The sequence below is a fragment of the Erpetoichthys calabaricus genome, chromosome 12 (genome assembly GCF_900747795.2).
Source record: "Erpetoichthys calabaricus chromosome 12, fErpCal1.3, whole genome shotgun sequence".
Taxonomy (NCBI): Eukaryota; Metazoa; Chordata; class Cladistia; order Polypteriformes; family Polypteridae; genus Erpetoichthys; species Erpetoichthys calabaricus.
Window position 1 is genome coordinate 104,683,946 of NC_041405.2, and position 17,342 is coordinate 104,701,287.

General features: G+C 36.5%; 1 protein-coding gene across 1 annotated transcript in view; it reads right to left on the reverse strand.

Annotated features, from left to right (window-relative positions):
* brwd3 (bromodomain and WD repeat domain containing 3) overlaps window positions 1–17,342 on the reverse strand; it is a 183,440-nt gene that overhangs the window by 12,312 nt on the left and 153,786 nt on the right. Inside the window, 4 exon segments of the mRNA XM_051934489.1 lie at window positions 7,454–7,551; window positions 7,826–7,995; window positions 13,418–13,570; window positions 16,054–16,174. Of these exon segments, the coding sequence (XP_051790449.1) occupies window positions 7,454–7,551; window positions 7,826–7,995; window positions 13,418–13,570; window positions 16,054–16,174 (542 nt within the window).

The following is a 17,342-nucleotide window of genomic DNA, read 5'->3' on the forward strand; positions in this document are numbered from 1 at the left end:
CTCGTCTCAGAATTGATTTGACTAAAAGTGTGCTCTTTCCAGTGATTTCTCAAGCACACAATGTAAGATTGGACACCTTCCCTATTATCAGGGGTGCGGAAATCCAACGCCTGACTTGTCCGACACAGATAAATTGACCGTCGGACAAGCGTGTTTTTCTGTTTCAGTTGTCCGCGGACAAGTGCAATTTTCTGGAGAAAAAATATTATATGTGCTGTACAGGGCACATTTTACCACTACTTTCACATTTTAAACATTTGGGTACGTACTTTGTGCGGAAACAGTCTACTTAGGCATGTTCTTCATGTCTCAAATTGGTCTTCAATATTGTTTACAAAATGACGGCTGATTTTTCAAAGGGGAAGCACTCTTACAGTCTTACATAAGTATTTTACTCTACTGTTTACACGCTTGGAGATGCGGTCATTTTTTTCATGCCGATATTACGATGTAATCTGATGATTTTTCATTATAATCAATAACTTTTATATATTACCAGTAACGGTGTACTGCACGATAACATGCAGTGAATAAATACACTTGACTTGAGCCTTCCTAGTTTTCATCCTCTTTCTCTGTACGTTTAGCATTCGTTTGCTCAGAGGTTGATGTACTTGTTGCTTCCTGAGCAGCCCTTCTTTTCTCCACCCTAGCAGCCCGCTGCTTCTCTTCTTTCGTCGGCATCTTTTCGCGTTAAAACTGATTAAGTTAGTTTTTGTGTTGTAATTACTTAGTACGTTTTCTTTAATTTTTCACTTAAACTGGCACTTAAGTCTTCAATCTGCCTCAAGAATGATTAGCGAAGGTGGTGGGGAATGAGAACGGCTCCCATACGCATGCGCCGCCCTGCTGCGCACTGCCGAGAATTGATTCAACAATAAAATAAAATAAAAATAAAGAGTAATACAAATCATCACCCCGAAAGCGGACAGTAGACGTCACGTAGTATACTGTATGTGTACCAAATTTCAAGACAAAAGGTGAAATGGTTTGCGAGCTACAGGCGATTTAAAATCCTGGACAGACAAACAAACAGCCATGGTAGCGTATTATAGAAGAAGATTGATAAAATTCATTGTTTCTACATAAAAATGCCATTTTACTTACAATACAATTGTTTTCACCACATAACAAAGCTTGTTAGGCAGTTAATCTTTCCTGAAATTTGCAATTTCGTGTAGGTTGTGATATATTGAGGAGTTAAGAAATTTATTGCGTGACAACATCAATTTTGATGAGCTGTCAATAGATCGTTTTTGATTAGCGAATATTTCATATAAACAAGTTGGTTTCGCGCTGTCAGTTTATTAAAAATAAATAAAGAAGAAAACATTCTAACGGTTTCCAAAGGTTATGAAATATCTATAAAAATCTTCACTGTAACTGTAGTATGTGAAACAGACCTAGTGTAGCTATAATGAAGGCATCGTTTATTAGTGAGTTAAAATGATAAGGGAATCTTTTATAAAATGTTCTAGAGCAAGGTGGCAAAATACTACTCCCTGAAAGAACTTTTTTCAGTTTTAAAATGGAAGGCAGTTTTGGTATCAATAAAAGAGATCAGAAAAAAAAACTATTTTTCACTTGTGTTATTTGTTCATGGACAAGTGAATTTAACTGGTGGACAAGTGGATTTTCTAAGTTTACTTGTCCGTGGACAAGTAGAAAAAAATTTGATTTCCACACCCCTGCTTTTATCATCGCAGATCAGTTTAAATACCTACGGATAAACATTACAAGTAGACATAAAGCTCTCTAACAACAAAATTTTGCTGTCTGTATGGAAAAAAATTAAGCAAGACTTGCATAGATGGCCAACCCTTCATCTCACTTTAGCTGGACGAATTAACATTGTTAAGATGAATATTCTTCGTAAGCTTCTCTTAATTTCAAAACATTCCAATATACATCTATAAATCATTTTTTAAGAAATTAGATTCAACCATAACCTCATTTATTTGGAATTCAAAACATCCACGTATCCAAAGAGCGACCCTACAAAGATCTAAGGCAGAAGGTGGCATGGCTCTACCTAACTTTCAATTTTATTACAGGGCAGCAAATATACAAGCTATAAAAACCTGGACATGGACATAAATAGATTAACATACACAGGCTTGGTCAGCAATAGAAACAAAATCCTGCAGTACATCTTTATATTCTTTGCTTTGTACCCCAATAAATGCAAGTTATCGCCAATATACTAACAACCCAATTGTGCTTCACTCACTCAAAATATGGAACCAATGTAGAAAGAATTTTAAGATAAAGAAGCTTTTAACTGTGGCACCTCTGCACAAGAACCACCTTTTTCCACACTCTCAAACATATGCAGTTTTTAATGTCTGGAAAACATTTGGGATAAAATCACTTAGAGATACGTACATAGACGACGTCTTTGTATCCTACGAACAATTACATTCCAAATTTAACATCCCAGCAACACATTTCTTTCACTGCCTTCAAATCAGAAACTTTGTAAAACAGAACCTGCTCAATTTTCCTCACCTCCCACCAACCTCTATGCCGGAAAAAATATTGATCAGTCTTGAGGACTCAGACAGCATTTCTGTAATATATAAAACCATTTTACAGTCCCTCCCTTTCAAAGATCCAAGAGGACAGTGGGAAAAGGATCTCTCACTCAATATTTCAGAAAAGGGGTGGAAAGTAGCAATGCAGAGAATCCACTCAAGCTCCATATGCTCAACACATACAATTATTCAACTCAAAATTATACATCGAGCACATCTGTCTCACTTAAAAATTGTCCAAAATGTTTCCAGGGCAAGATCCAACCTGCTAATGTTGCAAGCAAGTTCCAACCTCACTGGGCCACATGTTCTGGACCTGCACCAAATTAACATCATTTTGGACCAAAATCTTTAAATGCTTATCATATAGCCTTGGTGTCACACTCCCTTCTAACCCACTAACAGCTGTGTTTAGTGTAATCCCAGATGGTCTTAAAGTGGAGAAGGACAAACAAACAGTAATTGCACATACAACCCCAAATCTGAAAAAGTTGGGACAGTGTGGAAAATGTGAATAAAAAAAGAAAAAAGCAAGTTATAAATTCTCCTCAAATTTTATTTCATTGCAGACAGTATGAACACAAAATAATTCATGTTTTTCTTTTGTCAACATCATTTGATTTGTAAATAAATATCCATTCTTGCCATTCAGGCTTGCAACACATTTCAAAAAAAGTTGGGATGGGGGCAATTAAGGGGTAGTAATGAGGTATAATAACTAAATAATGATGTGATTTGAAACTGGTGATGTTAACAGGTGATTGCAATCATGATTCGGTACAAAAGCAGCATCGAGGAAAGGCCTACTCCTTTAGGAGCAAAGATGGGCAGAGGATCGCCAGTTTGCCACCAAGTGCGGGCAAAAATCTTTGAAATGATGAAGAAAAACGTTTCCCAAAGACAGATAGAAAGAGATTTGGGCATTTCTCCCTCTACAGTGCATAACATAGTGAAAAGAATCAGGGAATCTGGAGAAATTACTGTGCGCAAAGGCCAAGGGCACAAGCCTAAACTGAATGGCCGTGATCTCCGAGCCCTCAGATGGCACTGTATTAAAAACCGTCATTCATCAATAAATGATATAACTGCGTGGGCTCAGGACTACTTCAGGAAGTCACTCTCAAGCACTACAGTACGTAGTTACATTAGGAAATGGCAGCTAAAACTGTACTGTGCCAAAAGGAAGCCCTACATAAATAGTGTCCAGAAGCGCCGTCGACTTCTCTGGGCTCGGAGGCATCTGGGATGGTCCATTGTGCAGTGGAAACGTGTATTGTGGTCAGACGAATCGGTTTTTCACATCTTTTTTGGAAGTAATGGACGCCGTGTGCTGCAGACCAAAGAGGAAAAGGACCATCCAGACTGTTACCAGATACAAGTCCAAAAGCCAGGGTCTGTCATGGTATGGGGTTGTGTCAGTGCCTTCGGCAAAGGTAACTTGCACTTCTGCGATGGCACCATCAATGCTGAGAAGTAATCTCAGTTTTGGAGGAACAAATGCTGCCTTCAAGACGACGTCTTTTCCAGGGACGCCCATGCTTATTTCAGCAAGACAATGCCAAACCACATATTGTGCGTATAACAAAGGCATGGCTGCGTAAGAAGAGGGTGCGGATGCTTGACTGGCCTGCCTGCAGCCCTGATTTGTCTCCTATAGAGAATGTTTGGCGCATTTTGAAACGAAAAATGCGTCAACGAAGACCCCGTACTGTTGCGCACCTAAAACGTTGTTTGCAGGAAGAATGGGACAAACTAACACCTGCAACACTTAGTCACTTGATTTCTTCAATGCCTAAACGTCTTTTAAGTGTTGTTAAAAGACAGGGGAACTGTACAAAGTGTGAAATGCTGTACTGTCCCAACTTTTTTTGAAATGTGTTGCAAGCCTGAATGGCAAGAATGGATATTTATTTACAAATCAAATGATGTTGACAAAAAAAAAAAAAAAACCATGAATTATTTTGTGTTCATACTGTCTGCAATGAAATAAAATTTGAGGAGAATTTATAACTTGCTTTTTTCTTTTTTTATTCACATTTTCCACACTGTCCCAACTTTTTCTGATTTGGGGTTGTAGACTTATCTTGCTCAACTGGAAGAATCCTAACTCTCCTATTCTAAGTCAGTGGGTAACTGATGTTTTATATTATTTGAAATTGGAAAAAATCAAATTCTCACTTAGAGGATCTGTGCAGAACTTTTTCAGAACCTGGCAGGATCTAATAAATAATCTTTTAGAATAAGCTCTTAAAGCACTGAGGAAGTTGATTCTCTCCCTATTTCTTTTTCTTCTCCATTTATCTGTATCCGCCTATTAAACTCTTCACTTTATTTATTTTTACTATTTTTAAGTTTTAGTCCGTTGGCCATGCTCTCTTTCTCAGGGGTGGGGGTGGATTTGTTTTCAATCCGATTTTTTTTTGTAAAAATTGATCTATTTATATGAAATGATTACATTAAAATCAATTAAGAAAAAAAAAAACTAGATAAATTATATGCAAGTCAATAGATATGCATTGTTATTTTCTTCACATATACAGTATGTTTAAAAATATATTGACTAAATATGTTAAATTGATTTAGAACAATACACTGAGTGCACAATTAGGCAAGTTGCATTTTTGAGGATTCACTTTATGGAACAAGTACACTGCTATAAGTCAATCCAAAATGTTAATAAACCTGAATGTTTTACAAAGGAAATGTGAGTATGAACATTCTCAGGGGAATATGTGTGCATTATTATCAGGCAACTATTAGAGTGCAGAATTATTACGCAACTCAAGGAAAAATGAACATTTCCCATCTGTTAGAGTGAGAACAAACAACTCAAACTTAACAAATAAAATTCCTGACATTTCAAAATAAATCAGCGACCAATATAGTCACCTTTCTTTTCAATAACAATCATAAATAAGCCTTCCATTCATAGAGTCTGTCAGTTTCTTGATCTGTTGATAATCAACTTTTTGTGCAGCAGCAACCACACCCTCCCCAGACAGTGTTCAGAGAGGTGTACCGTTTTCCTTCCCCGTAAATCTTTCATTTAAGAAGGGCTTTAGGACAGGTGAGGAAGGTGGCCATGTCATTATTCTTTCATCTTTAAGGCCTTTAGTGGCTAGCTACGCAGTGGAATACTTCGATGAATGTGATGGAGCACTGTCCTGCATAAAAATCATGGTCTTCATGAAAGATGCAGACTTTTTCCAGTACCACCGCTTGAAAAAAGCATCTTGGTCTTCTAAAAACTGGCAGTAGGTTTGGGAGTTGATGTTGAGTGCATCTTTAACCCGAAAAGATCCAACTATCTCTTTAATCTTTAATAATAACAGCCCATACCAGTACCCCACCTCCATTTTGCTGGAATCCGAGTTGAAGTGGAGCTCTGTGCCCGTTACTGATCCAGCCATGGCCCCATCCATCTGGTTCTTCAAGAGTCACTCTCATCTCATAAGTCCATAAAACCTTTGAAAAATCTGTCTTCAGGTATTTCTTGGCTCAATCTTGACATTTCAACTTCTGTGTCTTGTTCAGTGGTGGTTGGGTTTCATACTTCCTTGCCTTGGCAATGTCTCAGCACTGAATATCATGTACTTCTGGACACTCCAGGTAGGCTGCAGTTCTGGAATATGACAGCACTGGAGGATAATGGGTTTTTGCTAGCTTCATGTTTGATTCTTTTCAAATCTTTGGCAGTTAATTTGTGTATTTTTTTCTCTCAACATGTTTCTTGCAAGCCTGTTGACTATTTGCAACAAAATGTTTCATGGTTCTGTGATCACGCACCAATCTCTTTCTGCAATTTTTGACTTATCAGAGTCAGTTAAATCTCTTTTTTGGCCGATTTTGCCTGAGGAAAACAAGCTGCCTAATAATTATGCACACCTTGATATGGGTGTTGATCTCCTTGGGCCACACCCTCCCTCATTACACAAATACACATCACCTGATATGCTTAAATCCAATAAGCAATCGATTTTGCCTGAGGAAAACAAGCTGCCTAATAATTATGCACACCTTGATATGGGTGTTGATCTCCTTGGGCCACACCCTCCCTCATTACACAAATACACATCACCTGATATGCTTAAATCCAATAAGCAATCAAGTTTATACAGCTTGGAGTTGGAATATATAATAAAAATGATGATATGGTCAAAATACTCACTTGCCTAATAATTGTGCACACAATGTATTGTACAGATGAATTGTCAAATTTTAATGACCTTTATTTTTAATTTTATACTTGGAATGTATCATTCTTGTCACTTTCATTTATATATTTTTATTTACATTAATGAAAACTACTTTCACAATTAAAACATTTATAATGTGTTTAATTTTGTAGACCTGTATAATTCCTAAAGGTTTAACAAATTCTTTTTGTAAGAAATTCCTCCAAATCCATATTTGTCTGAATTTGTCTTTAAGCTATTTTTGATAACGGTTTTCATTATTTTCCATTGTACCACTGGACACAAGTAAAACTTATTTCCTATTCTATTGTGCTTCATGAATGCTTTTTGCAATCATGACACTGCACCAATCCTTCGCAGCTTGTATGATCTTCTCCAAACATTTGTACATACATACTTGTTCGAAAATAAGACAATTTTTCTGCCTTCACATTATTTATCTACATCACTAAGATGAAAAAATGTGTTACGTTCCTCATCCATGCTTATGATTAGCAAGCTCTTTAATAAAGTTAGCTCCTTGAACACATTTTATACATAGAGAGATTCCCCGATTCATTAACAAGAGTTTACTATCTGCAGATGTTCCACAGCAAAACAAACAAAACTAAATTTGAATACTGTCAAAAAATGCTGAAAGTTGTCATATAGCAGCTGCAATGTCTGTTTCTACCAGAAAATAGAAAAAAGTTCCAGGTCTTACATTGCAGTATTCATTCTCACCTTGTGAAGATCTTGTGGAACTCGTCCTGGCTAAAGACAATGAGGTATTTAAAACAGATTTTGGATGGATCTTTGCTGGTTTGTGCTTTCCTTTGGGGCTAAAATGACAGAAAATGAAACAAAAAAACAAAATGTAAAAAAGATGTGGGAATTTCTGAGATGCCCTAGTAAAGGGGAGAAAAATGTTTAATGAAGTGTCTTGCTATCTTAACTGAATGAAGTTGTAAGAGTGACATTTTTCAAAATACTGGAGTAAGACTAAAGAAAAAAAAAAACTAAGCACAATTGCAAGTTAAAATTAAGTCTTCAATTATTCAACAAAGCCATGTATTGTGCAATACTTTAAATCTAGAAATTCTATTGTCATTTTACCTGGAGGCCCTGCTGGTGGAAGGTGAGCTGCTTGTGCTTTGCAGTCTCTTGCGGTAGCTGAACCTGTGTCTGCTCCTCCGCTGACTCTGGACCGCAGATTTGTAATCTGATATGATCGGCAGTATCTGCTTCTCAAAGAAGGCTGACAAGCTGAGAGTCATACTGTATATCTGAAAGATTAAGACAAGATAATAAAGAAAATGCACTAACACTTTATAAAATCCCAGCTCACTTCCATTTTTAAAACCATAAATATGCTTTATACCACCAGGGAGCAGAGTCTGCTGCAGTTCCAATCATACACAGCTATGTAACCCAAGCCCAAGTACATGGATAAGATAGCAAGATGCACACTGTGTTGGATCCACACCATTTCTAGCAGTTTTAAGAAAATGGAAATGCAGATTTCATTGCTAGTGCTATGAGGGACCAATTACCAGGGGTCTTTGAACATTAACCAGCATCTGATGAGAATCCATCTCCTGTGCAGAATTAAAACAAACATTAAAACCATGTACCACAACACAAAATAGGGGTGAGCATAGGCAAATTAGCATTAACCATCCTGCATGGAGTGTCCAATATGCAGTAATACAAGTGGGGAGTGTGCTATCTACAATTACCGTCATATGAGGACAGGACAAAGTGTACTTGGAACAAATGTGTCTCCCATTGTAGAATGTCTAGCTAGCACAACTCTTGGAAGCTTATTTTGGTAGGAGTTTAAACTATTTTTTGCCTTGCTCCCATCCTCTTGTATTGCAGCTACAATCTTCTAACTTGGAACATTTCTCCAAACATAAAAAACAGAAATGTGCATATACTGTTACAAAATGTGCTACTTTAATACTTGGCTATACAATAGCATAGCAAAATACTTTCTGACTCTGTACAACATCACTTTAAATTATAATTGCTATCTATTCTGAAAGGCAGGGTACCAGTTAAATTGAAACCATACAACCTTGCAATTCCTTTAAATAATTCACAAAAGGAAAAGTAAATGAGCCCCACTACCTCTGGGCCTATGGTGTTTATGCATTTGAAACAAATAAATCAAGATGCCCCCTTTCAGTGTTCTCATACAGCAAATGAATCTGTTCATTTTATATAGCACCTTGCAAAGGTATGCAAACAGATATGCATAGATCATAATCTAGATTTTAACTTTAAAGTGAGATTATAGTTCATTGTAAACCTTTAACATTCTACATTAACATTTTAAAACCTAAAAGGTTCCACATACCTTTGTAATGTACTTTACAATGATGAAACATACACTAATTCTACACAGGAATATTACATGTACTTTGCTATTAAACATCCAAAACCTAACAACTTTCCCACCAGTAAGTGTGGCCTAAAGACTAAGGATATTAAATGGAGCATGAAACATTTCAGGACTCCAAACATTTTTTTTTTTTTTTTTTTTTTATATAAATATATACACTTTATTTATCCCAAGGAAAAATACTGTATGAAAAACACATATCTTTAAGTGCACAGAGAAAACACCATACAATTTTAATAAAGTGTCTAAAGTGTTTCCATGTGGTGTTAACATAATAAACTATAAAAATAATGCCCCTTAGAAAGGAAAAGTGGGCAAAAGTGTGGAAATAAATTAACAGACCTCTGGTTCTCCTGTTTTTCACAGCAGCAAGCATATACAGTGCATCCGGAAAGTATTCACAGCGCATCACTTTTTCTACATTTTGTTATGTTACAGCCTTATTCCAAAATGGATTAAATTAATTTTTTTTACTCAGAATTCTACACACAACACCCCATAATGACAACGTGAAAAAAGTTTACTTGAGATTTTTGCAAATTTATTAAAAATAAAAAAACTGAGATACCACATAAGTATTCACAGCCTTTGCCATGAAGCTCAAAATTGAGCTCAGATGCATCCTGTTTCCCCTGCTTATCCTTGAGATGTTTCTGCAGCTTTACTGGAGTCCACCTGTGGTAAATTCAGTTGACTGGACATGATTTGGAAAGGCACATACCTGTCTATATAAGGTCCCACAGTTGACAGTTCAAGTCAGAGCACAAACCAAGCATGAAGTCAAAGGAACTGTCTGTAGACCTCCGAGACAGGATTGTCTCGAGGCACAAATCTGGGGAAGGTTACAGAAAAATTTCTGCTGCTTTGAAGGTCCCAATCAGCACAGTGGCCTCCATCATCCATAAGTGGAAGAAGTTCAAAACCACTAGGACTCTTCCTAGAGCTGGCCGGCCATCTAAACTGAGCGATCGGGGGAGAAGGGCCTTAGTCAGGGAGGTGACCAAGAACCCGATGGTCACTCTGTCAGAGCTCCAGAGGACCTCTTTGGAGAGAGGAGAACCTTCCAGAAGGACAACCATCTCTGCAGCAATCCACCAATCAGGCCTGTATGGTAGAGTGGCCAGACGGAAGCCACTCCTTAGTAAAAGGCACATGGCAGCCCACCTGGAGTTTGCCAAAAGGCACCTGAAGGACTCTCAAACCACGAGAAAGAAAATTCTCTGGTCTGATAAGACAAAGATTGAACTCTTTGGTGTGAATGCCAGGCATCATGTTTGGAGGAAACCAGGCACCGCTCATCACTAGGCCAATACCATCCCTACAGTGAAGCATGGTGGTGGCAGCATCATGCTGTGGGGATGTTTTTCAGTGGCAGGGACTGGGAGACTAGTCAGGGTAAAGGGAAAGATGACTGCAGCAATGTACAGAGACATCCTGGATGAAAACCTGCTCCAGAGTGCTCTTGACCTCAGACTGGGGCGACAGTTCATCTTTCAGCAGGACAACGACCCTAATCACACAGCCAAGATATCAAAGGAGTGGCTTCAGGCCAACTCTGTGAATGTCCTTGAGTGGCCCAGCCAGAGCCCAGACTTGAAACCGATTGAACATCTTTGGAAAGATCTTAAAATGGCTGTGCACCGACGCTTCCCATCCAACCTGATGGAGCTTGAGAGGTGCTGCAAAGAGGAATGGGCGAAACTGGCCAAGGATAGGTGTGCCAAGCTTGTGGCATCATATTCAAAAAGACTTGAGGCAGTAATTGCTGCCAAAGGTGCATCGACAAAGTATTGAGCAAAGGCTGTGAATACTTATGTACATGTGATTTCTCAGTTTTTTTATTTTTAATAAATTTGTAAAAACCTCAAGTAAACTTTTTTCACATTGTCATTATGGGGTGTTGTGTGTAGAATTCCGAGTAAAAAAATGAATTTAATCCATTTTGGAATAAGGCTGTAACATAACAAAATGTAGAAAAAGTGATGCGCTGTGAATACTTTCCGGATGCACTGTATTCAAAATGAGTCAGTGAGTGAATTATAAAACTGCTACACTCAATCATCTATGAAAAATAAAAGTACAGTAGGAGACATTCTTTAGCCAATTTAAGTTAGACCTTAATTTTTCAGCAATTGAATCAAAACCTAGGAAAATTTATGTAGGCATGGCATAAGTTATATTACAGCTGTTAGTGAAGCTGTCCATTTTAAAAAGAATTCTATCAAATGTTACAATAGTGCTACCGTTTTGTTGCATTGTCTCATATTGGTGTTGATGCTGCTTTGATCAAATTAATCTTCCTGATTTTGACCTATGACCTCAGATTAGAGAAGAGAAAAATATCAACAGTGATAGACCTACCCTCAGAACTTTATTCTATAACTAGCTGTTCCCGGCCACGCGTTGCTGTGGCTCAGTCTGGTTAAATGGAAAAGAAAGAAAAGAGAAAGCGCACATTTCTAATATGTTTAATTTCACAATGCTTGTGGGTATACAGTATTTTTTGTTTTTCCATTGTCTGAATAGTCTGATGTTTACACGCAAATCTTGCAATGATCGATCAAGAGCCTTGAGCGATTTTTTGTGCGCCATTGTGCATTTATCACAAACAATAAGTTTGCATTTCTGCAATACTTTTCCCATGCTGGATGCTTTGGAAATGTTGCATGTGGGAGTTTCAATGAATTGCATGTTCAATGGCAATTTCAAAGCAGAATGAGCAGTTCTTCCACCTGGTAGCAATGTTGCATTTATTCTGGACGAAGCAAGAGCTAAGGCTATGTCATTTTGGGATCGAATTGCTGCCAGAATCAATCTAATTAGGAACATTTTACCAGTTCCTCCTGGCGCATCTAAGAAGAAGATTTCTCCAACCCTGTTATTGACAGTTTGCACTATTTGATTGTAAATGCCTTTTTGCTCAAGCGTTAGCTTAGGAATATTTGATTGCACATACGACAAAAGATCACCCGTGTTGTAATTTTGTTCACGACGCAATTCTATATCGAACGAAGCAGCAGCAGATCGATTTGGTGATGGCATTCCCAAATGATTGATAACTTTGTTCGCGATTTCTAAGCACAAATCTTCAATCATTATCAACGCTTCGTTGTAGATTTCTGCTGTGAAATCCACGTTCATATTTCAATTTTCCTTGCGTATTCGACGGAAAATATCTTCAGCCATGTGCGATTTATATTTCTTCCATAACTCTGTTGGAGATGAAGGAGAGCAGGCGGTCAATATGATTGCAAACAATGCACGAATTTGATTTGGATGTGACGTGTTGCATGCGTCATTAATGCATACATCCCAGTGTCAGTCGTTCTCCAATAAATTCAGAGCTTGACATGCACTGCGTAAAGTGGCATGTGTAATGCCGTTGACAATTCTCAATTGCTGGAAAAACGTTGGACCGGGCACACAGCATGCGAAGAAAGAAGCATTCATCTTGATTGGGATGTACGGTGTACAATCTGCCTATCGTAGTTTCTTTGAATATGCCAGGTTGTCCGTCGACTTGCTCTTCTCGTTTGCGTCGTTGAAATGATTTTCTACTCGCACTCTACGTGTAATACGTAGGCATTTCCGAATACAGCATTGTTTTTGCAAACGCGTCATTTTGACATAACGTGAAGAAAGCAGTTAACGTTGTAGCAGGTGGATTCAGGGGTATTTGTTGCACATTTGCAGCTGTAAAATAAATGCGTTGTCCATTTTCTAGATGTACTGCTAAGTGAAAAAACAGCTGGACTTTGTTCATGTATGGGAAATGAAAGAATTCGCCATACAGCTTCATTGCTGCTTATGTATCTTCCAGCCTGATACTGTGCAATTTCATCGATATGTATGACCGCATTCCTATCACTTCTTTCTGGTTGCACGGCAAAAACTGCCATGTCGCTGCCTTTATTCACGTACTTACAAATGTATTTGATCGATTTAACGGAGTTAAAATCGTAAATGGATCGTAAATCTGAAACACTGAAATGGAATCGTAAAATATTTAGTATAGCGTGTGTTGCTTAAACGTCCAACAGATGGCGCTGTTTTTCAAAAAAGCATGTTTTTACCTGTCACAGGTGTGACATCTATTTAATATAGGCATATAAAAACATGCGCGTATTTGAATGCAATGTTGTGTCAAAATTTCAAAGCAATCGTTGAAGAACTTTCGGAGATTTAAGGTTTTGAACAAACGAACATTTACATTTTTATTTATGTAGATTTAATTTTATTATACAAAATAAGCAACATCTGTGTTAATAAAAAGAAATAGGCATACGTCAAATGACTCTTACCCTTGATTTTTTGTTGGGAGTGTAAGCCTTGGAATTACTAAAAATGAGACGAACATCCTTACAGAACTCCACTGGATTTTCATAATTTTCAGCACCTAGTGTTTCTGAAACTGTGCTTAAATCCATTGGAGTATCAATAATATCCCTGTAATTCTGAAAGGAAAAAAAAATAAAAACTATTACAACTAAGTGAAAAAACAAGGTAGCAAACAAACCTTACTCAATTAGAGCAGAAAGCTTACCACAATAGAATCTTTCCTGTTTTGTCTGTCACACAGGAGCAAAAATATCACTTTACATTATGAAACAGAAAGACCGTAAAAGGAAAGTGGACAAAGTGTGTACCTTTATAAGATAAATTATATGACAACAGTTGTTAAACTTGGCATCAGTAACCAGCAAAGCAACAGCACTAATAAAACCCTCAAAATTGTTACTTTATATATATATTTAAAAAAAAAAAGCTACACATGGAGTAAGAGTTAAATCAGCAGAAAGTACTGCATGTTACTGTAGTAGTTACAGCACAAGCATGATGAGCAACTTGAAAGATAGGATGTTGACTGCAATAGATAAATAAGATGGAATTCAGTCAAATCAGTTACTTGACAATGAGCTTCAGAGGTTTACTTTTGTTTATGCATTAGTTTAAAGAGATATCAAACATGCCGATTGATTCCACACCTATGGAGCTGAATGGACACAGATTTCCTAAAAATTTTACATCAGCTATCTAAATAAGAGATCAGGAACAGACAAATGAAAGCTCTACAGGACTCGCAGTGTTCTTTCAACTTATGCTTACTCTTCTTGGTTTAGTACAATATGTACATTTACATATGAATATTTACAGAATCAATAATAGGTAATGTAATATTCTAGAATTTGACATGTTAGTTATCATTAATGCTTAAAGTATGAATTCCTTTGTAAAGAAGCCTGTGTGAAAAAAAACAGACCTTAACTACAGTATGTGTGTGAGCAGTGTGTATGCAATAAATAGTAGGGATGCTCAGATAGATCGGCCATTGATCTAAATCTGCCAATTTTCACTAGAAAAAAGACACGGTTGGTGATCAATAAATTGGCTAATCACAAATGCCGATCTTTTCAGCACCAGCTTTTCGGTAATTTGGTGGCAGTACTCCTTTACGAAAGGTATTATGGTAGGGCACCTTTTGTTTTGGCATCAAACTTCCTGCAACATAAACAAAGAGCAGCAAGTCATGGCATGTTTTAAAAGAGAGCACAGCCTTTATGTTAAAGAAAGTGGAGCACTATAATGAGAAAAAGGAATCAGAGGGGTCATCATGTGAAATTAGACAAATGGCAAGAAAACCTACTTTTATGAATTCTGACCTTTTTATATTGTCCTTTAAGATTAAAACAGATACCATTAGGATTTTTTTTTTTTTTTTTTAAATAAGAGAGACATTACATTTTTAATTGGAAAAAGATAGACAAATTTAAAATTGCTGCTTAGTAAACAACAGGCTCATCAGCTTAACAGCATAATGCATCTTTTACTTTTAAACCGGAAGCTTTGTTAAAGATTTGTACTGTGTTTGTTATTTGTTGCAGTATGTCATCAGGTATAAATTTAGGTAAGAAACAAGTACTACATAATTAAAATGATGATCCATATTTATAATTACAAGTCAAAATATACAAATTACAAAATATAGTAAATGTATATTTTAACAGCAAAAAAGCCATAGTGCAGTTAATTATTTAATATGAGTAATCCCTATAAGTGCATGTATATTTACATTTAAGCAGTGTTTAAATTGCCAATATCAATTGATTGTGTGAGAATATTTTTTGTGGTTAGAGAAATTAAAGAAAAAATTAATGTGACAGCTTGTAATTATGAGAAGCATTTTCTTGTCTTTTATGACATATGTATTATGGATACATATTTTTGCACTTAAAGTATTTTTATGGTCACTGAACAATAAGCCTACATAATTTTATTTTGTCAATAAAAAATGAACAGTTAACACCTGTAGTCCACAGTTTAATTATAAAAATACACTTTGATATAGGCCACTTTACACTCAAGATTAAATAAAAAAAAAAAAAATTTGAATCTATACCGAAATCAGCCTTAAAAAAATACCATCACAGCATCCCTAAATAATACATAATGCTTTAAAATATTTTTTACAATATCTCAGTGATTAGATAACCAATGTATATGTTGCTTAATTTCAGAGCTTGGTGGTTGTTCCCTATGTATATCGACTTTTAATATTCAGTAGTCAAGCTCCATGGTATGTCGTCAGGTTCACTAGAAATAACCAACTGTCTCCTTAAAAAACAAAAATAAAAAAATAACTCCGCACATCCCTGCGGTCAAATATAACAAAAGACCCTCTTATTTAAAAATAAAGATGTCAGTAGCATCACATAACTATCTGGCAGAACCCATGCATTATAAACATGCCTTCAAATAAATCATAACTGGCAGGTTTCTAAGGCACAGATAAAAATGCATTAAAATAATCTGAAATCAAATAATTGAGATAAACAAAAATAAGACAGATCCCTCCTCTACACTGTTTATTCATTGCACCTTTCTGGTTGTCTCAAAACAATATTTTATTTATTACAAAAAAAAAATAATAATTCCATACTGGATATGCAAACAGGTCAACAGGTTGCCGAAAAGGCTCAGAATCCTCGCATTCAACAAGACGGTTTAGTAGATCTCTACACTTTGGCTTCCATGCCTCTACATCCAATTGTAGCCTTTGTCTTTTTGAGGGCTGCCGCAAGCTCTAAGGGTGGGGTGAAATAAGGGAAAAAAAAATAGAAGACATGTCATTTACTAATTCACTCAGTATTTTTTTACTTTAAGGTTAAAGCAGATCAAAACGTATTTGGCCAAAAATCAAATTGTATTATGTATTCAATTTTTGAGCAGTGTTTACTGATGCATATATTTACAGACCATAAAAATATAGGTATATACTCCTTTTATAACTATACACCTATCCTTTATCAAATCTACTTAATCCATCTTCAAAGATCATTCCTACAGTGTGAGGAGTAAGGCAGAAATCAGTTCTCGATGAAGTGCCAGTCCATCACTGGAGTACATGCACAAACCCATCACTCATAGGAAAAAAAAACTTATTGACTGCTTTATGCAGAACACAGGTTAATATGGTGCCCAGAGTGTTTCATTCTTGCTCTAGTAACAGCGGGTTTAGTGGATTACATCATTTTCTCCAGACTCTGATCTCTTTCACAACAGCAAACATGACTCAAGGCCCAAAACGACAAATGGAGGGGAAAAAAAAACCAAAACACACTAGTGATCTCTTGACAGAAAAATACATGGTATAAACATTCCTTACATGAAGAGGACTTAAGATGGATGGGGTCCTTGTCCTCTCTTTGCCAGTGATTTGGTAAATTGCTAATGGTTATTACAAATTTTTTTTCAAAGACATGGAGTAGAAGTTTACCTTACCTGATATTTTATTTCATTAAAAATATTACACTTTAAAACACAGTTTTACAGACCATTTATCTGAAACATTTTTCAAAAAGATAACTTCAGTAAAACCACAGAATGGCATTTAGCATGAAAACTCTGGAGAGGGTATATAAAAGTTTTCCTTTATGTGTGCAGACCTTTCTAACAGGGATGTGAACAGTTTAAACAATTTGCTGATTTTAATATACTGTAGGCTTACTTGACAATCTCTAGGTTGACTCTGTAAATTAAATTTGTACAATTGTATCAAATCAAGTGAGCACTGACCATCCCAAGTAAAATACGTTTTGAAACCCCTCCCTGCCAGTTCTCCACATTTTGTGGGTTCTAAACATGTGCAATATCAGCAATTATAAATTCAGTAAGTGTCCCAGCACTAGCAGTTGCACCTTTTATAACACAGGCAAGGAAGCCACAGAG